Raw genomic sequence first — 25441 nt, forward strand, 5'->3', positions numbered from 1 at the left:
GACTAACGGTTTACCTTAAAGCACCAGGAGACGAGGAATTACACACGAGTGAAAATTAAGTATTCTTTTCGTATTTACTGAAAAATCTGCAATCTTTTTCGACATAGTGAAAAAAGCATAGCGAAAGAATGGATCTCTTGGCTTTTTTCCAATTCTTCGCTAAAGACATCACCATTAATCCGTCACTTTTGTAGACACACACAACAGGGAAACAATCCTATTGTTAGGATGCGGTTCTCGAATATCTTAACGACGATTTAGTGTCGCATTCCAAAGACGAAGATTCCAAAACGGTGATTATTAAGGTTGTACGATACAACAGAAGCACAAATTTGAAACATATATGTTATAAAACTTTTATGTTGAACCTTTTTCTATTATTTGTCGGAGAGAAACATCTAAAAACTGGGACAGGTTGGCCACAGAATTTGGTAAAAGAAATTCCATGACTTTTCCATGACTTTTCCCTGACTTTTCCATGACCAAAACCGTTAAGAAAAATTAAACCCCTAAATTAATCAATTATCAAACAAACTATAAATTTCATTATTTAGAGAACAACTTTGCTGAAAAAAGTACAAGTAGTTTTTTTACATGATAAAAACAACAAAATCGTGTCAAAATATAAAGAACATATATATTCATACAGAATATTCATATAAAATCAGAACTTTAAAAAAAATTGACTAGAAAAACAACAAATATCAACTAATATCCTATATAGAGTCTGTGAGCATTGACGTTACTTTTCTGAAGATCCTTAGCTTCTCCACAGCTTTATCTAGTTTGGCTATGTTAGCTTTCTTTTCGGTGACCTTCCTTCTAAAAGCATTTGCTTTAACTAAAAAGTCCATTTGTAGCAGAGTTTTTCAATATCCGTGTTCAGTGCATTGATGGATGAGATTAATCTTTTCTTATAGTTTTTAACATTGTTGATTCGTCTGTTATTGATTTTCGTTTGTTTGATTTCTTGTCTTCGTTGACTTTTCTTTTTTGGTCTTCCAGATGTGTTCCGTATCTTTGTCTGGCAGCTTTACAACTTTTCAACAGACCATTACTCAATTGATACTCATGCAAATCCACATTGGATGATTGTAGGTGGTCATATACAACTCTTTGGCTAACAATAGATTTCTCTTGAAGATTCTCAATCAACAGTTCTTTATTGATACTAAATCCCCGTTCAACAGCAGATTGACTGTGTGATAATGTGAAGAGCACTTTACAGATGGCCTATAACGCTTTTTGATCTTTGAAATACGGCCTTATGAATTCATCCACTCTTGATTTGCTGAAATCAAATTGCACAAACTCTTCCTTAGTAGGTGCGTCGAGCGATGACAAGAATTTATCAAGCTCTTCTTTTGCCGAATCTGCCACAGATGGCCACACATGATCAACCTGATGAAGCTTTCAACCAGAGATATAAACTGACTTGTAGCTTTCTGTTGGTTCTGTACCATATTGACTGGTGATAATGAGGAGGAGCATCGAACGATAAGATACTTCAAGGGACTTCTCTCTTGTAGCTTCAATATCAGATTAGTTAGAAAAGCCACACAATCTTTTCGGAACTGATGTTTTACCCCATGTGTTATCTCTTTTGACCGCAAGATAGCTTTTACAGCTGTGCCTGTGTTCACCATGTCAACTGGCAACTGATTCTGGACCTCCTCAACATCAATGTTAATAAGTTAATATATTCCTGTCCCATGCTACAAGCTAGAACTATGCTAGGACTCCCTTCCTTAGATGAAACATTGATTGAAAACGATTTTACTACACAGATTACATCAATATAAGTTATCATTGCTTGTAAATTAAGCAGTCACATGACATAATGTATAATAAAACAAATTTATAGTATAATAAAACCAAACACAACTATGTTATATTGCAACAAAGCTTGACAATGAAACTGTTCAAAAAATTGAAATTAAGTTTTCTTGAAATTTATGCTACAAAATATAAACTGCAAAAATATTTAGCCAGTCAAAAACTTAGGTTGTCAAGGAAAAAAAGTTCCATGACTTTTCCATGACTTTTTCATGAAAATCCTGTTTTCCATGACTTTTTCCAGACCAAATAAAATTCCATGACTTTTCCATGATTTCCAGAAATTCCATGACTTGTGGCCACCCTGTGGGAATTTAAGAGCGAAATAAATTTGAGCGGGCCGCTAGCTTGAAAGATCTAACATAGCTTTAAATCTAGATTTAATCACGCTTTTTAAATAAAACTGACATCGCTTTTAAAACAGGATATGTCTGCTTAACTAGCGTTGTTTATAATCCCTGGTCTCTTCTTATTTTTATATTTATCCAATCAGAATAACTCCGACTGTTGCTCACCAGTCGCTTTGTTTTCTTTGAAGGAATTGAGCCTCGTGTTGCCTATAAAAACCGTATACATCAAGTTCATAAAGAATGATGTAATTCGGTTTGATAGGCATTCATTTCTAGAAAGAGACAAAATATAGATATTTAAAGTGAAATAAAAATGTTATTGCAGGAATCAAGAAATTTAGCCAGAGGTCTCGTTTCATTAGCTTTTATGTTGTTTATTTGTTACAAGCTCGTGAGCTTGTAATAAAACGCAAATGTGTCCTACAAGAATGGAAATTTTTGCGTCTCTGAGCACCGACACGGGAGTAGACGTGTGTTCAAATCTCCTCTTGGTAACTATTTTTTCTTTTTTCTTCTTTTTACTATCTCGCCTGCGAAGATAGATTTCCAACTCGTAACTAACAATGTCCCAAATGGTCAATTGCAACGTCACAGATTTAAACTTCGTACCTAAACTCTCTAAGTGCTTGGAAGTCATCTAAATGACGTTTCAGGCAAAAATTGGTAATTGTTTTCGACAAAATTTAGCACAGTTAACAAAATAGTATGCTAAACATAATAGTGACATCATAATTTTGATTTTTTGTCACCTAAATGCCGTTCAAGACCATAAACGTTTTAATCGCAAGACTTTCAACCATGAATGATCGGCTGTATTTTTTGTTGGCATAAATTGTAGAATTGGGTCGTATTATCGATGTTTCATAGTTGTGCACTTTTAAAAACGAGATAGTTTATGCAGCGCCTGCATCTTGTTGTTCTTATGTTACATTTGTTTTTCTATTTTAAGCATTTTTATTTGTTTTACAGTGCATTAAATAATTGCGATTAGGAATCTTAGTAAAGGGTCGCAAAAACAAAACAATTGATTTAGAAAAATTTTGCATGGATATACCCATTTTATGTTCTAATTCATGAAAAAAGGAGATACGAATAAAATCTCCGTCTTTCCATTGTTATTTTTTGGCACTTATTTCTCAGTCATTCTCAGCCATAAATTTTTGTGTAAAATCACTGGTAACGCACATGGTAATACATCCATTCAAAATACTCACACATGAAAGTAACACAAAAAAATAAAAATTAAGTTTAAAATAAAATATGTTATCCCAAATTGCTACAGTGCTAAACTTAAAAAACTATATCAACAAAAGAAATTAAAACATTTAAAACACATGAAACAGATTAGGCTTGCCGCAAAAGAAGGACCCAGGACCCATTGGAAGGACTTAAAAAGCCATAAAAAGTCATAATATTAGTCCGTGCAAAAAATCAATGTCATGAATGAAAAGTCGAAACAAGATATTTCAGGCTCGCCACTCTCTTTGAAACTCCTGAATTTTATGAAAAAGTCGCAAATCATAAAGTGCTGTTGAAAGATTTACAGTATGTTTCGATCCTAATTATATGGCCAGTGATCAGGAAAGTACACGGGGACACTTACATTTCGACTGCCACCTTTTCTGAGTGCTTTAATGCCTAAATTTATGGCGGCTAAAAAACGTTATCAATCTTTCGTTATCCAAAAACCTAGTGGTTTCAGGAACGAGTTGATGGGCACTTATCTTTCGGAGCAAATATAGTTCAATGTTTATGTATCGAAGATTGTGTGCACTTTGTCGCATTGTCAGTCATCAATAGAAAAAGGTTGAGCATCAACAAAGAACATTTTGTTGAAAAACTACAGGAAGAATTTTTGGTGGCTTTTCGTGTAACTACATGGTGATAAATAAAAATTAAGTCTAATTAATATACTAAATGCAAAAGAAACGACTGAAAATGTCAAGGCTTCTCGAATGTGTTACGTGGTTTCATTAGAGGAGAGGAAAAATACAGGAATTCAGAATAAAAGAAATCGTAAGCGTAAGCAGTTAAGGTACAGGTCAAGGCAGCAGCAAAGAAGAAAGCTTTGACTACTGAAAAAGATGTTAAACGTTCTGATGAGCTAGCACACCAAGCTGAAGCAGAGAAAGACTTTCCTGTTTTACATATGCCTAGCTCACTGAAAAATCTTGTAAAGAAAAAGAGAGGAATTACGTAGTCTTTTCAAAAAAAAAAATTACAAAAGAAAAATCTCAACGATTCTCTCTGGGTCCTAGATTCTTCTTTTTTCGGTATGCCAAACGGGTTACAATTCTAAAGTAATTTCTACTTGTCCCTTAAACGTCACAAAACGACATTTTTATACTATTAACTTTCGGAAAGACGTATTTATTGATTACGGTGAACAGCACTGATAGTATTTTCATTCGTGCTTCTTTGAATGAATTTTACTTGTGCTTTCCCATTTGTCTCAACATTCAGTCTCTGCAAAAATATTGGTTTAAATTCTTTCCCTTCTTGCTAAACTGGTTCCTGCATTTTACTAAAAAAAAGAAGTTTTGCCATTGGTAAAAACGTTTTTTCGAATGTTAAACTTAATTAGTTGAATATCAAATTTAATCATTGGAATACTAATTATAACCAGTAGCATGATTGACCTCTTGAATAGAGGGTTACTTAAAATACTTCACGCCAGATCTTTTTCCTAGTTTAAAATTATTAAAAATAATTCAGACTATTCCAAATTATCTTTGACTTGACTTTAGTCAAAACTAACCGATTAGGGTTTTCAGATCATTTGCAAATCTGTAACACGTCCTAATATCATTATTTGGTCTTTTCCCAATGTATTAGATAGATTACTTCTCCATTGTCACTAGAGCTATTACTGCTATACGTATAAATATCTTACGGTTTCATTTCCTCCATTTCCTCTTCGTCTCTATCAGCAGGTGCATACTTCTTTCCCTTAGTCGCACAAAACGTTTCAAAACAACAATGAGAGAAACCACAGTTATTAAAAAAACAACAAAACAAATCCACCACCACTAAGATGATTAATATGATGCAGATGATTATACCAGCCACAGCAGCGTTACCAAGTCCACCGTCTTTCTTTTCAACTGGAGCTGTGGAAGCTGAATAACAAGTGTGATTTTACTAGATATTTTTTATACGCAACTTTACAAAGTAAACACAGTAACGACACATTTAAAGTTGCAACAATAAAAAAGGATAGTTCAACCATCAAATAAAACGTAACTAATCCTTTCCTAGCAAAATCTCTACAACACTGATGCCGAAACTTGCAAAATCGCTAATTTACTTAGCCGAAACTCGCGCAATCTCTATCTTACTTATGACGAAACTGGCGCAATCCGAATGTCGCACATATCAGGCTACGTAATTTCCAACAATGGTTAGTTTAAATGTAGAACTCACCCCGAGGTAAAAAGTAAAATGCGCATGTGATATAATTTTTATTTTATATTTATTTATTTTTTACCATTTCTTCTTTGTTTCTCCCCTTCCTTGGTCTCGCGTTGTTCAATTTTCAGCAACAAAAGTAATTTTGAATTGCAACAAATCAACGAGCACGATTTAAGTTGAACAATCATAAGTTTTTATTTTGTTTACTATATTACCATTATTAATATTATTGTTTGTTTAACTGTGTTACAAAACAAAAAAAAAATTTGGATGATGATAATATTTCAGCACGGAATGATACTTCAAAATAATTTCATCTCCACGTGGAAATTTTTTTTAGATGCACGTTAAAATCATACTTAACAAGCCTCGGGTGAAATTTCGCCCAGGGCAAAAGCAGGGTGAACTTACTACGGGATGAAAACACGTGTAACCATATAAAGAGTTTTACCATAAGCGAGGTAAATTGAATTTCGAACGTTGAAAAATAAAAAATGTCTGACAAAAAAAGAGATGTAAGGTATATAATAAAGCATATATTGCAGGACCTTTCGTCGAGTATCAAGATTTATCCACTCTTGGTGAGGCAATATTCCACTCGGCTGCGCATGTGGATTATTGCTCACCTCGAGTGGATAAATCTTGATATTCAACGAACGGTCCTGCAATATCTGCTCAATAATAATAAAACTTACAACCTTCAACAATTTTAATTCTTTTACTTGCATCACCATGTGGATTGGTAGCAATACATAAATATTCACCAAAATCAGATTTTACTGCAGATTTCACTTCATAAACTGCGGTTACAATACCATCTTTTTTCGTTGAATTTGTATCCACTGCAGCTCCATTTTTACTGAATGTTACCGTAGGGTCTGGATTGCTTTTGGCTGAGCATTTAATGACAAAATTCAATCCAACTGCAGATTTAAGTGCCGTCGTTGTTGCATTTTTATCAATAACAGGACGCGCTAAAAAAAGAAAAAAAATGAATTTCACAGGTTGTGTGCTTAAAAAAGTCTTATTCAGTAAACCAAAAAAAAGAAAAAGAACGCATTACTTAAAACGTCCATTTCCATTGACTTGGTGTCAACAATAGTGACGCCATTATACGCAGTACATGTGTACCACCCTTTATCAGAAACAGCGACACGGTTGATTGTTAACACAGCTTTTCCTTTTCCCGACTATCAAAAGTAAACAATGTTAATTATAAGCAACCTGTCCATAAGCAACTAAAAATTAATAAGCAACTTCAGTTCTTTACAATTTTCAGTATAAACAAGTCTTTCAAGCAAAAAAAACAAAACACTTAACTAAAAACTCGCAAAAAAAAGAAACTGCAATGACTTCTTCGAAGAAGAGAGTGAAGATAACGACTTCTCTTTGTATTTTCCCTTTTCCTATCAAAACACTCATGGAAATTTAATCAATGAAAATTAAGCAACCACGAAGCAACTTTAGATCTAGATACTAGATAAAAAACAAGCTACTTGAAATGTGACCAAGATTCTAAGTTGCTTACAAAAAAAATCGTGTATTTGTAACCAGTGAAATCACTTACTGCTGTTTTGGCACCAGATGCTTTTGTAATAGATACAGTTGGAACTGGGCGACCAGTTGCCTCACATGAGATATTTACTGGAGTATTTATTACTGGAGATGTGTCATTAAAACTTGATAAAATAATAGCAGGAGCTAAATGAAGCAAAACCTCATACTTGACTGCATGTAATAAAACTAATTATTTTGACTCGCTAAGCATACACTACCCTTTAAACTATTTTATCGAATTAAAATATAATTAAGAAATGAGAAAATGCCTGTACTGAAAGATTCCTTTCTGACAATTCCAAACAAAAACGGCCTACATATAATAAAATAGCATCACTAATTACTTTTAGTAACTAAGGATAACATGAGTAATTACTGTAGTAACTATGGATAACATGAGTAATTACTGTAGTAACTATGGATGACATCATTAATTACTTTAGGAACTCTGGATGACATCACTAATTACTGTAGTAACTAAGGATGACATCACTAATTACTGTAGTAACTAAGGATGACATCACTAATTATTGTAGTAACTATGGATGACATCACTAATTACTTTTAGTAACCAAGAATGACATCACTAATTATTGTAGTAACTATGGATGACATCACTAATTACTGTAGTGTAGTAACTAAGGATGACATCACTAATTATTGTAGTAACTATGGATGACATCACTAATTACTTTTAGTAACCAAGAATGACATCACTAATTATTGTAGTAACTATGGATGACATCACTAATAACTGTAGTAACTATGGATGACATCACTAAATACTGTAGTAACTATGGATGACATCACCAATTACTGTAGTAACTAAGAATGGCATCGCTAATTACTCTAGTAACTATAGATAACATTACTAAGTACTGTAGAAAACGAACGATGGCATCGCTAAATACTGTAAAAAATAAAAATGACATCACTAGTTACTGTAGAAAATAAGGACGGCATCGCTGTGGCAACTACGTATAGGTAACTAAACCATGCGTACAATTTATTGAAATTACATATTTCTGTAGTTACACACCAAAATTTTGAACACTTTACATCACCTTTTGGATGTTAAGTTCACATTATCAAAAATCAAAAATGAAAGATTATCTTGGATACATTAACAAGAAACTCTAACGATGTAGAGGGTTAAATTACGTCTAAGATGTTGTTGTTGTTCAAGTAACCGTAGAGACTTTAGAAAGTGACAAAAATATGATACACTCACACAAGCTTGAAGGAACGTTAATTGCTTAGCCACTAGCTAAGCTAATTTAGTGGTTCATTGCTCCACGCTGTGTTCCCCCGTAACGTTCACAAAGAAAAAAGTAAATTTTGCTGTTCCAAAGTAAAAACATTCAGTCAGGTTTTAGTCAGGCAAGCCACAAAAATTTTCCAGAAAAATAACTTTATTTAAGATTATCTACATAATTACAGGCAGAAAGAAGCATGAGCTGTCATATGTATTGACCTTTATAAGAATTCTATTTAAATTAAAAAAAAAAAAAAATATGAATCTACAGGGTAAGAATTATTCCATGCCCATGAAATTTTCTGAAGACATTTATAAATCAAGTAGAAACCATTGGAAATGCACATGGCCACATACCAGCTCCAACACAAATATGAAACAACCAGAAAAACAACAAGAAAACGAAAAGATGGGTGATCATAAGTTAGATTGAATCAAGGTAAAAATTAAAATGCAGAATACACTTTTCCACTTTTTGTAAACTTAAAAATCATATTAATATCAACAATTTCATATATATATATTTAAAGTATTTAAAAAAATCTACCACTGATAATAATTTGCAGAAACGTAAAACAAGTTATAAACTCTTGCCTGTCCTAAGTTGACTTATTTTCGCGAGGACAAAAAAATGCATTTCGCGAATGTACCATGTCGTACCATCCTCATCCCAGAGCAAAGGCAAGAAAAGTAAAGTAAAAATTAATTTAACCAATCAACTTAAGGTAATCTAAAATTACTGAACTCATTTTAGCCTGGTTTACACTTGAAGCATACACACACAAAAACGCAAAACAAGAAAGCATTCAACGAAAGATTTTTTTATTAACTGCAAATGATTAAGATTAATCATAGAAGATCTTGTCACAGTTTCCAACAGTATACGGAACTTGGTCAAAATTAACACTCAAACTAAAAGCTAAAAAGATATCTCGCCTCGTACATTGGTCATACATTACGTTGTGCATGCACCTGCATCTGTGCCTCCGTTTGCTTCATATGTGTGAATTAGACTTTAAAAAAATTGATTTTAAATAGTATATACTTTTGAAAAAAATGTTGAAAGAGTCTAGAGTGTCGCATAAAAATGTCGAAATAATCTAATGTCTAGGAAAATAAATTAAATATCTTTAGAAAAATACAAGAATAAACCTTTCCTGAATTTAGTTCAATTAAAGACTGTAGCTTTGTCTTAACGAGAAAATAATGCCACACAAACTAATTTGTCATAAAAAACACATTTACAAAATGAATTTCAGGAAAGATTTATTTATTTATTTATTAATTGAAGATCACGGTGGATAGCACTGCTGGCATTTTCATGCGTGTTTCTTTGAATGCATTTGAGTCATGCTTTCTCATTTGTCTTAACATTCAGTCTTTGCAAAAATATTGGTTTAAATTCTTTCCGTTCTTGCTACACTGTTTCCTGCGTTTTGCTAAAAAAAAATAAAAGAAGGTTATTTCGAGGTGCAAACCACACCGTGTCACTTCCTTATCATTTATGGCCATAGTTCAAATTTCAACTTGCATCTATGGGTTGCAATTTGATGTACTAGAAAGATATATCTCCCCCAAAATCTGGACCCATGCACATCACAAACAGGTATATATGGAGATGTTATCCAACAACAAAAATGATACTAAACAACACAAAAAAGAAAAAAGAAAAAAAAAGAAAAAGAAAAAGTATTTTATTTCATCTTTAAAGTATCATAAAACAAAAAAAATTTAAATTCTTATATAAAATTATGATTTTACTTTTTTATCTGTGGAGTGAAATTTGTTTGAGAAATTTTTTAAATCTAACCTATACAAACTAACATGTTTGCTATGAAATAATACAAATCACTTTGTGTGATTTTGTAACCTGCAACATGTAGTGTTGTAGTGTAGGAAGCTTGCACTATATCTTGATCTACTTTATGCTAAGTGATGAAGCTTGACACACTTGCAACAAACAAGCAAAAATTACATTTTTTTTTCATTTTAACCATGAATATTCTAATTTTTTTGGCAAAAAATATCCTTTTTTCCTTATTTCCTATATCCTTTTAAAAGAAGAAGGTAAGCCATTTTCCCTATTTTACAATATTTTTTAAATCTTTGTGTTTTTATGCTATGATTTTGCCTCTTGTTCGATATGTAGGTTGGTTTACAAAACCAAATTTGTAAGTCAATCTTTAGGGACCTATGATTATACTCAAACAAAAGTGCAGAAATATGGATGCTTGCTTTAATTTTATGTATCAAAATTACAGTTATAAAGTATGTAAATATCTTACGGTTTCATTTCCTCCATTTCCTCTTCGTCTCTATCAGCAGGTGCATACTTCTTTCCCTTAGTCGCACAAAACGTTTCAAAACAACAATGAGAGAAACCACAGTTATTAAAAAAACAACAAAACAAATCCACCACCACTAAGATGACTAATATGATGCAGATGATTATACCAGCCACAGCAGCGTTACCAAGTCCACCGTCTTTCTTTTCAACTGGAGAAGGTGCTACTGTTGGAGCTAAAGGGATGTAATTTTACTAGATTCTTATAAATTTTACAAAACAATTAGTTGGTTAGTAACAACCCAATAGGATTAAGCCTACCTTAGTGCTAAAAATAATGACAGGTTAATGGTTACTGACCACCGAACTTTGACATTTGACCATCAGGATACAAAAGCAAACAGCCAAATTGATCAGCAACTTACCGTGCTTTTCCCAAGCACAAAGATGCTTCCAAACGAAGAAACATTATTTTTTAAGAGCGTAGTAGTTAAAGTGCTTTACACGACAAAGCACAAGGCCTATAACTACAAAAACTCTTGCGTTAAACTCAAAATTTACAACAACTTTATCTGGATCATAGTTTTCATATCAATTGTGGGTATATTAAATTGTATTTGATTAATATGTTTTTTCTACCATAGTAAGATTAAACATTCTTTCTTTTTATCTATTATCAGTTCACAGAGGAGTGTATTGGTTTAGCATTTTTGCTATTGTTGTTTTCTGTCTGACAAAATAGGCAATTTTTCGTCTACCGTTGTTTTTAATCACCAATAAATCCAACACAGAAACAACAATGGATGCCACTCTCACAGAAGGAAGGATATATTTTGATATTTAAATTGTTTTATATCGTTAGAAATTAAACAAGCTGCTAACTAGTTAGAATTTGTTGTCAGGACAAAATGATCTTTATAAGATAAATTTTCTGCGTCTGTGTTTCCTCAGTGTTACAATAAAATTCTTTTAAATTTACAACCTTTTGCAAGCAAGACTTTTTCTACAGATTGTCAGGATGAGCCGTCATTAAGAAGCCGCACATTCATCATAAAAAGAAAATGCCCTGGGAACGAAGTTGATTCAAATTTCACTGGGGACGAGTGTTAAAAGCGGAAAGTTTATTTCTTTTACAAATAGAGTTATGTTACATTTTAAAAAAATGTTTGCAAAGATTGCTTTTACTAAGCATATCTTGAAAATAGATGGGGAGGAGATTAGCATTTAAGTTAAAGTAAATTATATACATTCAGATAATTATTTTTCTTTGAAGCAGTTGCAAATTTAGGTTTACAAATGGGTTTAATACTGCCGGTTATTTTGCAATTTTTCCCTGCGATAATTTTGTTTGTTTTTTGACTGCTGATTGACTAGGTTTTTTTAATTCTGGCTGGTCGTCATTACCACTAACAAAAAAACATTTATTTTACCTGCTGGCGTCCTGATGGTATAGTTTGTAGCTTCACCAACCACACCTTGATTCGTAGCTGTTACAGTTATCAAATACAAAGTGTTAGGTTTAAGACCTTTCAATTCATATGCAGAGTCTCTACTCTCATAATTATTACTATAGCATTCTTTAGTGATCACTCCAGAAGTGTTTACCATTGCACAATAATCTAACTTGTAAAGCAAAATTCCAGGATTTTTTATGTTACTTGGTGCTACCCATTTTATTTCAATTGAGTGAGCATTTAATGACACTGCATCAAATCCAGTAACTGCAATTGGTTTAACTAGAAAATAAAATTAAACTTAATATGAAATTGTTGCTGCAAATTTATGTATAAAATATGACGCAGTAATAGGGTTAGTTGATTAGTAAAAATAAAAAACAGTAAAGGTGTGATCATTAAAGGGTTTTGGGTTCTAGTTACTAAGCATGCCACAATACTAAAAACTTGGTAAAAAGGTTATAAAAATAAAAGTTAGTAATAAACAAAACATATTATAATTCTCACTTATATCTGAAGTTCTAAAAATTTCAGGTTTCGATGCATTTCCTTCACCAGCCATATTAACTGTAGCAACTGTAAGACTGTAATATGTGCTACGACGAAGGTTTTTTATAGTAGCAGCAGTCTTTGTGGTTTCCATAGTTTTCGTGTTATTGACATAAATCACATATTTCTCAGCACCCTTAACTGGCTTCCACGTTAAATCAATATATTTAAGACCAGATTCCCCATCCTGTGATAATGCTGTCGGAGCCTCAAGTTTTACTGAAATTGGGTTAGTAATTAGTCGTGCGTGACATGCATGATTAATTAATAATAACAAATATTAGGTTGTCACGTACAGAAAAACTTAGTTGCTTAGCTTAAATCAGGGTTACATGTACCATAGAAGTATAAAAGGACAGGAGATACAACTTGTGAATCATTTATTCAATTCTTCCAAATTTCTATTAAAAGTGGTGTCCTTTAAAACTATGAAAAGTTCACTGCTATGCTCAAGTTTATTTATACATTATTTAAAAGTCATTCAAATACATATTCCTTGAAGACTACTTCAAAATTGCTTTTGAATTTTATTAACCAATAAACATGTTAACATATTTAAAGCAGGGAAAAAATCTGTATTCTTAAGAATCTCAAAAACTTGCTTAAAATATATGAAGTTTAGACGCCATTGTAACCATGCCACAATTAACGTGTAGAAGAACGTGTCTGAAAATTTTAAGTCAATCCACTGATGTTTGAGTTTATATTCCTTTATTTATGAATTATTCTTAAACAAAATTTCTGTAAATAACACAGGGAAGAGCCATTACGAATGTTTTGATTTGCTGAATAATTTTTTTGTTTATTTCTGTTTTGTTTAGTTGAGATCTCTCATCACAAGAAAAGCATGATTTTAAAAAAGTATCAAAATTAAATTTTCTGGTAATTCTCAATCTTTTTATCTTGAATTAAAAATATTCTGTCTATAAATTATTTTTCTTAAATTTAGCGCTATAATCTATAATCTACAAACATCCCCACAACACTTGCCGACCCCCTGCACACAAATTGATTAAATTGATTCACAGTAGATTCGAATTGGCAAATCACAAATCCCACAGGTAAATTTAAAGCTGAGTAAGCTTTCTTTGAATGCAGCACCTATTTTTGCATCACTCATGATTTCAATAGGTGTAAAGATGATGTCCTCTTCTTTTATACCTCCATGCATGTACTGAGGCCAATTAGAGAATGAAAGTTTTTTTAAAACAAATTACTTTTGTAGCACTCATTAGTACCTGCAGCAGCGGCAAAGCCAGATAAACTAGTTCATACAGTAATTTAATTGACAATTTTTGTATTTTTTGGACATTTAAACCATGCCTTTCTAATTAGTCATAGTTAAAACTAACAATTTGTCTTTTTCTTTTGTATAGATAATGCTGAGATCTTTAGGGAGATGCTAAATATAAATCTTAGGGACCAGTTGTATTTATAAACCCATGTTACACAAGGAACGTCTTCCAAATTATCCTTAACACCATATGTGTAGAACCATATTTTCAACAACATACCAATCCATAAAAAAGGTCTGTTAAACAAGTAACAAGTGTTACTATTTTAGTGAAATAAACATGTCCAATACAGTTTTGAATTTTATTCTTAAGAAATGATCAAAAGGAAGTTTCTTTTTACATATCTTTGGAGAAAGATGTAAAAGGATATATTTTGATTGGAAATGATTTCGCAAGATTTCAAGGTAGCAAATAATAATTAAAAGAACTTACAAACTTCAACAATTTTAATTCTTTTACTTGCATTACCATGTGGATTGGTAGCAATACATAAATATTCACCAAAATCAGATTTTACTGCAGATTTCACTTCATAAACTGCGGTTACAATACCATCTTTTTTCGTTGAATTTGTATCCATAACCGTTCCATTTTTACTGAATGTTACCTTAGGGTCTGGATTGCTTGTTGCTGAACATTCAATGACAAACTTTAACCCAACTGCAGATTTGAGTGTCGCCGTTGTTGCATCTTTATCTATAGCAGGACGAGCTAAAAACAGCAAAACAGATAATTAAAAACAAAACAAAAAAAAACATAAAAAATTAAAATCTACAAAAGAATTCTAGATAAGATTTAGGATTCATAGAGGACAGAAAGAAAGAAGCTTTACTTAAAACATCCATTTCCATCGACTTGGTAACAGCCATTGATGCCCCCTTTGCAGTAGTAGCACCATTATCTGCAGTACACATGTATTTTCCTTTATCAGAAACAGCAACACGGTTGATTGTTAACACAGCTCTTCCTTTCCCAGACTATATTAACAAAAATCAAAATTAAGGGTGATATATAATCTTATCTCTTAACAAATATTAGAGTGTCAAGGTCTGAGTCAGATATATAAAACTGAAAAATTAATGTAACAAAAAATGGTCTTCTACTTTGTTGGTTAACATGTCAAAAAAACAAACAAAACTCATAGCCTTGATTCATCACAAAATGGAATAGTGAATGCAGAGATTAAAATAGCGGCCGGTCAACGGTCACTGAGCACCGAATTTTGTTAATTGATCGTCAGAATTATGTTACGAGCGGTCAGACTGACTAAAAAAATATTATTTATCTACCATTAAGAATAAATAATAATCAAATATCCTGCTTTACATTTATTTTCCATTGATTCATATACATTTCTTTTGATTTTTCGTCTTTTGTTTTAGTGTAGCTAGCTAGCTAAAATGCTGCTATTGGGACTACAAATGAAAGGCTTCGCCGTTAGCCGTTTGTTATTTTTTGATAGAGAGAAAAGAATGAACCTCATACCCTGGGCTTTTTTAATTTTCTTACATCTGGATATATTAAATTTCGGGATTGAAAACGTTAAGCAAAGAATCGCATGTATTTTTTGACAACAACAAAATTTGATTTAACTGGCCATTTTGAATCTCCGATGTTCAGTTTGACTGGCAATGGTAAAATATTTATTTCAGGCGCTGAATTTATAGAAGTGAAGTTTTAAAATTGATAATACTAAAACCAGTGTAATCACTTACTGCTGCTTTGGCACTAGATGCTTTTGTAATGGATACAGTTGGAACCGGGCGACCAGTTGCTTCACATGAGATATTTACTGGGGTATCTATTACTTGAGATGTGTCATTAAAAACTGAGGAGATAGCAGCAGGAGCTAAATGAAAGAAAACATCATACTTGATTAAGTGTAATTAAACTGATTTTTTTCTAAAAAGTTTTTCTGGTTATTAGAAACAATAGTTTTTATAATAATAAACTACACTCCACAAAATAATTAACATCTGCTTAAAGTTTAGGTTGCAGGCCTTGAATTTTAAGTATCCCTGGAAACAAGATTTTAGTTCATTCTTTTATCACAGACAAAAACAGTCATTTTTCCATATCACAAGAAGAACAGGTCCTGACAAAAATCATTACTAATGTACATTATTTCATTGGTTCAGGAGCTGCAAAATTCTGGGTACCCAACTTGAATGAGAATACATGGTACTGCTACAATGAAAAAAAAAGATTAAAAAAAAATCAAACAGGAGTTATCAGATCTTAATATCCCCATCAATATGGTAACGTCCTAGAAGTGAAACTTTATTCTTTGAGGACAATTGTTATTAAAGTAACAGAAACTTGGTTTCCAGACAAAAGTGCCTGTAGAATCTGTGTGTATTATAAAACAATTGTTAAAATGAAATTTTAAGGGCTTTGCTGGTAAGAACATAATTATTCAAGTTAGTGCAAGAAGCCAGGTGAAAAAATTGATATGTATGAACTTACTTATAACTTGAGTAATAACAACTGTCACAGATCCTTCACCGAAGTCATTTGTGATAGAACATGTGTAATTTCCTTCATTGTCACGTGTGACAGAAGTGAGATTCAAACCAGACACTTGCACTTCATCTGTAAGTTCTTTGTCACCATCTTTGCCAGAGAATGTCCACTTTGAAAGACCACTTGCATCATTCCAAGTACATGGAATAAAAAGGTCTTGATATTCTGTGCTGGTGTATGTTTCTTTTGGAGAGTCTTTGATGGTTGGCACATCTTAAAATCATCAAACAAAGATTTGCAGCCAATCGTACATTACACATTTTGTGAGATACATCAAGCGTTAACATTAATGGAAGGAAAAGTTTTATTTTTAGAAATTATTGCTAATAGCTTTTGTTAAATTCCCTGATACAGATACGAGAAAAATAAAAAGAACGAAAGAAGTTATTTGCAGGTAAGGCAACAGAACAATTAATTTAATAAAAATTACCAAATTGATATTATTTTGTTAAGGCCTGAATAGACGGAACAATTTTGTAGATCAATTTTCAAAAAATATTATTTGTCAGAATATCGTTGAAAAAAATACCTCCTGTAAAAATTTTAGGTCAATAATTATTCAATTCTTAAATTGATTTATTACTTTTGTATACATACACACTACAATATAAAGAACAATGTGAATTTAATTTATCATAAAATCAGGCAAGAGTGACAACGAAAATGAAACAATTTTGTGCTCTGTAATCTTTTCAAGCAGTTTTTCACATGAAATAAATGTTGGCAGATCTTGATACGATCTAAACGTACTTAATAAACTCTCTTTTATGTGCACAAAAAGATTTAAAATGAACGAAATACTGAGTGTGAGTTTCAAAAAACGTGAGCAGCTGGTGGCTACCTTTGAAATAATATTGCTCTGACAAAAAATTGAATAAAATCAAACCAGTTTGGTATTATCGTTCAATTATTTTTCATTGATATATACACAACAATTTTTAAGACTAATTTTACTTGAATATTTTAATTTTAAAATTTATCTGCAAAATTGTTCGGTCTATTCAAGCCTTTGGGTTGAAGGATAATATGACTAATATCAATATAAAAATAAAATTAATAAAGGTTGGTAATACCAATCTACTATGTAAACAAAAACATTTACAAAAATCAAAAACCATGGTTTTTATTCTAAAATTATTATTTAAAAGTTAACCTTACTTCCAACTCCGACAGATGTGTTTTGCCTTGGTTCTCCATGAGCTTCCGTAGGTGCACCAACAGTATATAAACCACCATCTTCAGCAGTGACCTTTTTAATAATAAGCGACCCCCTGACATCAATTTTGTAACGCTCAGATCCTAAAACTGTTGCTACCATATTGCCTTCTTTATCAAGAGATGCGATAAGAGTGGCAGCAACATCATTGTACTTGTACCAATTAATTTTTGTTCGGGGCATCATGAACACTTCAGCATTGACAGTACCCTCCCTACCAATCGTCAACTTTTGAAATTGTGCTATTGATGGTATTGTTGCTAGAAATAAAAAAAATATATTATTGCTTTTCAATTAAGAACAGAGTTTTTAAGTCCTGTTGCTGCCGCTTTAAATTTGACTGCAGTCAGCTCCAAATGTCATTTCAGCCATTATCACCAAGGGTCTTGAATAAAATGGTACCTTGGTATCCTTTTTGTAAGAATTTATACATGTTGTGACAAGACTGGAAAATTCTCAGAAAATGCTTTTTAAAGATATCCATTGAGAGAAATTGATTTAAAGGGAACCCGTGGCATAAAATAATGTTGGCCTTATATTATAGAGCTTAAAAAGTTGAAGTCTTTTTGAATTTTTTAAAAAGTATTTTTCGTTTTAAGATATTCACATTTAAAGAATTTCAGATTTAATGTTGCATAAATTATGATGTCATATTGAAGTATTTGCAAATTTTGACATTTTCTGTCATCAGTAATTTTAGATCTGTTAATGGATGTGAATTCAAACTTTATCAATGCATAGATATTTTAGAGGTGAATTAATTAACATAAAGTTTTTGCCAAAATGTGAGTAAATATATACAAGTTTAGTCAGAAAATGTTATTGCAAACCAAGTTACAGATCTCAAATTATTGGGTCACTGGATAAAATCTAAAATGATTATTACTCCCAGGATGCGTGTTTATTCGGTTTCTTAGAAAAGTATAATCATCGGGATTTTGAAAGCAACAAATTATACAATCATTATAATTGTTGCTTTCAATTAAAATGTTATTTAAATTGAGTAAAACATAAAAAGATTCTTTGGCATTAACGGAATATTATTTTCAGTAATAATTTTCATGATCCTTGGTAATGTTATCATTACTAGCTGCCGTTCAAAATTCCATAATTTAATTTCAATATAAATATTGTTTGTTCATTCATATGACTACTAGTGGAACAAGTAGTCATAAATATTGTTTGTTAGTCACAGAATTAAATTAATGACTCGTGACTTGACTAAAACTGGTTGATATCTGTGTGGAAATTCCAGGCTGTTATAACATGCTCCAGCTTGTACGGTATCATATCTCTCGCTCTGCTTATGTTCATCGGCTGAGATCACAATACAACATGGCGCTGCGAGTAGGATAAACACAAACGAACAAAAGAACAACAGAACTACAGAATCCAACAATACCTTCGACATCAAGTGTTTTGAACACAAAAAACCCATTTTGGATCTATCCGTAGACAGATATGCAGTCTTTAAAATGTGGAAATCACGATGGGAGGACTTTACGTTAAGAAAGAAATAACTAGCCGAACTAAATCTAACCCTCCAAAAAACGGAGGACATATGTTGTGCTCATGAGAAAGCTACATAAGGTGTGGAGTCCATGAAAACAAAGGCATCCACTGAGCAGGTGGATTATATAAAACACACACACCCAACACATTACCCAGTAAAATCACCATACCAAACCCGCCAGAAAAATGACAAAAGGCCAAATGGGAACATATGTAAGTTCTGTCTTAGGAAGCACCCTAAAAGAAGGGACAACTGTCCGGCATGGGGGAGGAAGTGTGCGGTTTCCGGCCTTAAAAACCACTTTAAGGACAGCGAAATATGTAAACGCAAAAACATTAATGATATAGAAGAGAAATTACCAGTTGGAGCATTGTTCTTAGGTGCAGTGCAGGACAAAGAAAATGACTGTAACCAGCCAACACTGATATCGTGGGAAGTCGATATCCAAACTGCAACCAACGACCACATTTGTTTTAAACAATGGCTCTGGACAGAAGAACACACCACATCGTTCAAGGAAGTTGAACAACTTTTGACTTCACCACCAACATTAAAACCTTACAGCCAAATAAGCTGACCAAATTACAAGTTGATGCCAGCAAACTTCATGGGATGACTGTCATATTGTACCAGCAACATGATAACGATTGGCACACAGTTACATGCGCATCAAGATATTTAACCAACACTGAGAAACGTTACTTTCCGATAGAACTTGAAATGCAAGCAGTTACATGGGTTGCGAGAAAATGAACATATACTTGCAAGGATTACCCGATTTCATAGTCCAGACCTACAACAAACCCCTCATCCTTATCATAATCCACAAACAACTGGTTGACCTCTCACCAAGAATCCAAGCATGCCCATGAAACAACTCAAATACAAATTCACAACTGAATATGTAAAAGGAACAACTCTATGTGATGCAGACACACTGTCTCGAGCACCAACAGAAACGGCATCGAAAAAGATGTACAAACCAACACTGATACCACCTCCCATATCTCATCAATCATCGGAACAATGCCAGCAACAACTGAAAAACTTGAAGAGATTCGCCATCATACTGCCACAGATGAATCATTGCAGCTTCTTCAACAAACAATAACAGACAGATGGCCCTTAACAAGAACAGAATGTCATGAACTTGTGAAACCGTACTGGGACAGCCGTTTTGATCTTACAGCTGTCTATGGTTTATTACTTAAAGGAAACCGCATAGTCATTCCACAAATTACACAGTGACATCCTCCGAAGAATCCACACAGGTCACTTTGGCATGGAAAGATCAAAAGAGCATGTCAAAGCTGCTACTGGCCAGGAATTAATGGCCAAATAGAGCAAATGGTAAGCAGATGCGAGACTTGCTTACGCTTCACTGCTGCAAAACAACATCATGAATTGCAGCCACCACCAATGCCAACAAAACCATGGGAAAAAATTGGAACTGACATTTCACCTACTTGTAAAACATATATAGTGATCACAGACTACCTTACTCTGTATCAAGTGTACTTACTACATACTCCAACAGTCTCTATTGTACTCCTACAGAAGTAGTATCAGACAATGGTCCACAATTCAAAACGAGATACTTCAACAAATTTGCGAAAGATTGGGAATTCAAATACACTACGTCAATTCCACACTACCCTCGCTCAAACGGACCAGCGGAGTCATCTGCTAAGACAGTCAAACGTATGATGAAAAAATGCTTCCGAGTAAAGGAAGACATAAAAAAGGGACTACTCAAACTTCGAAACAGACCGCTCAGCAATGGAAAAAGCCCAGCCGAGATAGTCATGGGACAACAATTACAAAAAGTTTCACCTTTACACTGCAACATTGGTGATAGCAGGAAAAAGTGACATTGTCAGTGAGAGACTCACACAGAAAAAGCACCATGACAACAACCACCCAGTTACCACACTGGAAACTTTCAAAGTGTATCAGAATGTCGCAGCATCACATCACAAAGGAATGGTTCCCCCGAGGACGAATAGAAGAAAAAGTTGCACCACGATCATACAATGTTAAACTTACGAACGGAATGTTATATTTGGTGATTAGATTTTATATGTACTTATTTTATGTTATTTATATATATATGTATGTATTCGGAAGGGGAGATGTTATATCCAACATGCTCTTGCTTGTACGGTATTATATCTCCTGGTCTGCTTATGGTCATTGGCTGAGATCACAATACAATACAGGCCATGAACATTGCTGAAACTTTTACAACGCTTGTTCACCACGTCAAAATGGCAACCCCTGTGCATTGTGCAGGGGCGAAGAAATTTTGTTACATTACATTTTTTCGTAACTTTATATTTTCGAAATGCTTGCCCAAACAAGATTATCAAAACTTGTGGTGTGCAATTTATGGCGTAGATGTTTTTTTTTATTATTAATCTTGAATGCAGCACTTGAACTCTAACAAACATTTTAATATATGGCCTTATAGTATGTCTATAAGTGGATATTGAATTCACATGCTTCATCTTTATCTGGGTTATATAACAGCCTCACAGTTTCTTTGAAATCGGATTATTATAGAATATACAAATACAAACCTATAATTTCCAGTTCTGCTTCATCATCACCAGCTGAGTCTCTGCAAATATATTTCCCAAAATCTTCCTCCTTAATTGATTTAAAAGTTAGGGTATGTACAGTACCACTTGATGAGACAGTTATACTTTCAGTGGTTTCAATTTTGCTTCCATCTTTTTTGAAGTAAAATCCACTGAATTCACCAGTAGATTCACATCGCATTTCGAGATTTTTGCCATATGTAGGGGAATAATACTTAAACCTTGATGTCCATTTTGCAGCATCTAGAATCCAGAAAATAACAATTTATATATCTACACTAAACCACAGTATGAATAGCTCATTAATGTTAAAGGTAGTTAAACCTACAAGATGTAAATTTCAGTTATTATTTGGGCAAATACAATAGGAATAAATGGTACTTTAAGATAACCAGCATTTATTAATAAAAATACCTAAAGCAAAAACACACAAGCATTAGCATCACAGTCCAAAATATAAGTTTTATATACACCAACATAAAATTCCTCAAATGCCCAAAATCTTTATCCATCTTAAAAACTACATTTCTATTGAAATTTCACCCCTTACTGGCCTAAAATTTTTAAAACTTATTAAAACATAGCTATATTATGACTATACTTCGACATTTGTTTTGTTCTTTTATTGCAATTAAAATAAACAAGCTTTATTTTTTCTGATTTAACTTCAATAATGACATTGCAATTGAATAGATATCTCTACATAGACTGACATCTTTATTAATGCTGCACAATACCCAAAGAACTAAAATAACGATTATTGTTGTATATATAAAGTATAAATGTTGTATTTGTCATTTACTTAAATTACTGAAAACAATCCCAATTTTTTTTATATTGTTCACTGTTAAATTAAGACTTAATGCAATCTGAAATTAGGTATATTTTCTTAGTGTTTGCTAACATTTGGTAAAAAAATATGAAAAACAGCAGGGCTAAAAATCTGGTAGGACTTTAATTAATCAAGTACAGTGGCAAATCACACACCGAAAATTTATTTTATGGTGTCCAAGTGTGTGATTTTCTATTCTTTAATTATAAACTTTTGCATGTGTGATATTAATTTTACATGTGCAAATAAGACCTTAAAACAGCACACTTGACACTTTTTCTAGCATGTGTGAAGGCGTGTGAGAATGATCATATGAACTAAACAACAAGACTGATCTACCAGAGTCCTACAGGAATATAAACAGGGTAAATCCCAGAGCACCTGTTTTTTTCAGGACATTTTTCTTATTTTTTAAGGCTTTAGGGGTCATTCCGTGTCAAGTGGACCAAAATTTTTAAAGTCCCCACATGCACCATCTCAGGTTTTGATAAAATTTGTATAAAGGGCAATTTTTGAAAACCAATAAAGATTTTATAAAAAAAACTTTTTAAACTTTTTCTTATAAAATTAATTTTTTTACAAGAGTTTTAAGCTTATACCTGTTTATTATTGTGTTGTATTTACTTTAATTCATCTCGTGTTTTTCTGAAATTTGCCAGACTTGCTTTTGGTATAAATGTTTACCAAGGAATGTAATGTATATCTCTTTAATAATAGCTGTATTCTGTCTGTCTGTTTGTGCAGGAGAAAAAAGTTGTGGTATAGAAACACAAAAATGTGATATAGTTTAGAAAAGACAGGGGAACCAGAGGATCTATCCACAGGCTACCAACTAGTTTGAATATATTGGTAAAGTAGAATAACAGAAAAAGCCCCTCTATTATTATTATATGATAGAACATACAAAAATGTTCTTGTATATAATTATTTTACTATGATGAAGAAAACAATTTTAAAGATTTTACCTCTCTAAGATCTTATTAAATTAACTATTGGGTTTTTAGAATTTTGCTAACTTCTGACTTGGTTATACAATTTCAGATCCTTTAATTTTATGTTATTAAAAAATAAGAACATTTAAAAATGCATCTATATACAAATAAAAAATGAAGTATGTAAGATTAGTATTTTTACCTTTTTTAGTCGTTCTTAATTTTTTTTGGAAAAAGATTAACTATAGAGAAGAGAATAATTATGTGTTTTTAATTAAAAATGAGAGAACATAGTACAAAAAAATAGGAAGTATATCAAAAGAATTTGTAGTTCAAAGATACTCTTTTTTCTATCAATTGACAAAAATGATATTTATTTGGGCTACATGATTTAAAAGTAACCTTAGAAAAATACATTATTAATTTATGACTGAAGAGTAAATGTATTTCAACAAAACATCAAAATTAACTTCAAGGTAACAATATATATATTTGAAAGAACTGATTGTTATTTGATCAAATGTAAAAAATATGAATAATTTATTATCAAGTTATGAATAACATTGAATATGTTCACACTTTTTCTTAATAAAAACAAGCCATATACAATGTAAAATATTCATGAGAACATGTCTCCAGATCAAAGAAATATTTAGATATTTATCAGCCTTGAAATAAAAAACGTGAAATCAACTAGACAGATTTTAGGCACACATTGTACAAAGAAACTTCAAATGTGGTATAAATATTTCAATTATACAGATCACTGTTAAATCTAGTAATATGAACAACTCCCTCTATAATATCTTATTAAAACCATAAAAAATCATAGCTGTGTATCAATCCTTTTACTATGACAAAAATATTAACAAAATTAAAAAGAGAAAAATATTATATATATAGCTAGCTATATGTATATATATACTCTATCTGAAAATATGTATATAGCTCTTTTTTCCTAAGTGTGTAAATCAGATGCAAAGAAAACTTGTTTTTTTAGTTTGCGTTTTCAGTCGAAACAAAATCAATATTTTTAAATGTTTATAGCTACATACTCCCTGTGGAATTTAATGTTATTATGCTATATTAGCTTCAGGGCAGTTATGTAGCTAAATTCTGTTAAATTAATAGGCCCTTTCAGCAAGACAGTTTTAATTGACTAGTATGATTCATGTTATCTTCATTACACCAGAGCAATGTCACAAAATAAAGTATACACCAGCCTCCATGTTTTTTATTTATGCCTTTATGCTAGTCAGTTTAGTTAGGCATAGCTAGGAACTCCAGAGAATAATAGTTCCCTCTGTTTAAAACAAGGATAAAAGATAAGGATATGAAACTTACATGCTCCACAAAGCAAGCTTGCAAGAAAACACAAAACGAATCTTTGAGCCATGTGCATCGTATTAAACGTTTGACGAAAGAATGCTATAAACTAATAATTCTTGAGGAGTTTTGACTACCAATACTTAATATTATTTCCTGCAAGTAAATCCTACTGGTCATATATAAAGTATCATGCAACTATGAGTACAGAAATTTTTTGCTTTATATTTTTGTCGTGTTTCTATACAATGCGCCTTCCTTGGGGAGGAACATCGTCAGCACACCAGAGAATTAAATTATTCATGATGGTCGCGAATACGAAAAACTGATTGGCTATAAGCCTAATTATGCGAGTCTTTTTACAGCAGCGGGAAAGATTCGAGCTTTCGCTCCGCCATTCGCTTTGTTTTCATATATAGGTGTATGGGCTTGACCTGACATATACTTATGATGACAATTTTTATGTTAAATTTTCTTTGTAATTTTCTTTGTAATTTTAATTATTCTG

The 25441-nt window shown here is 32.3% G+C and overlaps 2 protein-coding genes across 5 annotated transcripts; both read right to left on the reverse strand.

Moving 5' to 3' along the window:
• Positions 1-514: 514 nt before the first annotated feature.
• LOC130636250 (neural cell adhesion molecule 1-A-like) lies at positions 515-7658 on the reverse strand. Of its 3 annotated transcripts, XM_057445907.1 has the most exons (5): positions 7165-7657; positions 6661-6787; positions 6293-6571; positions 5080-5305; positions 515-4710 (listed from the first exon to the last, which is right to left on the reverse strand). In XM_057445907.1, exons 2-5 carry the CDS (start codon positions 6677-6679, stop codon positions 4689-4691), a joined length of 546 nt encoding a protein of 181 aa, XP_057301890.1. In that variant the 5' UTR covers positions 6680-6787; positions 7165-7657; the 3' UTR covers positions 515-4688. The 3 variants fall into 3 exon arrangements, with proteins under 3 accessions (XP_057301890.1, XP_057301891.1, XP_057301889.1); XM_057445908.1 differs by having other exon boundaries at positions 6296-6571; positions 6661-7658; XM_057445906.1 differs by having other exon boundaries at positions 6661-7657.
• A 1165-nt stretch (positions 7659-8823) lies between these two features.
• LOC130636246 (neural cell adhesion molecule 1-like) lies at positions 8824-25198 on the reverse strand. Of its 2 annotated transcripts, XM_057445902.1 has the most exons (11): positions 24952-25198; positions 21823-22086; positions 17673-17990; positions 16458-16727; positions 15707-15840; positions 14824-14968; positions 14424-14702; positions 12655-12915; positions 12124-12429; positions 10695-10929; positions 8824-9848 (listed from the first exon to the last, which is right to left on the reverse strand). In XM_057445902.1, the coding sequence occupies exons 1-11, from the start codon at positions 25007-25009 to the stop codon at positions 9827-9829; spliced, it is 2292 nt and encodes a 763-aa protein (XP_057301885.1). In that variant the 5' UTR covers positions 25010-25198; the 3' UTR covers positions 8824-9826. The 2 variants fall into 2 exon arrangements, with proteins under 2 accessions (XP_057301885.1, XP_057301886.1); XM_057445903.1 differs by lacking the exon at positions 12655-12915.
• Between the last annotated feature and the right edge of the window lie 243 nt (positions 25199-25441).

This window comes from Hydractinia symbiolongicarpus, chromosome 3 (genome assembly GCF_029227915.1).
Source record: "Hydractinia symbiolongicarpus strain clone_291-10 chromosome 3, HSymV2.1, whole genome shotgun sequence".
In the NCBI taxonomy this organism is placed as follows: Eukaryota; Metazoa; Cnidaria; class Hydrozoa; order Anthoathecata; family Hydractiniidae; genus Hydractinia; species Hydractinia symbiolongicarpus.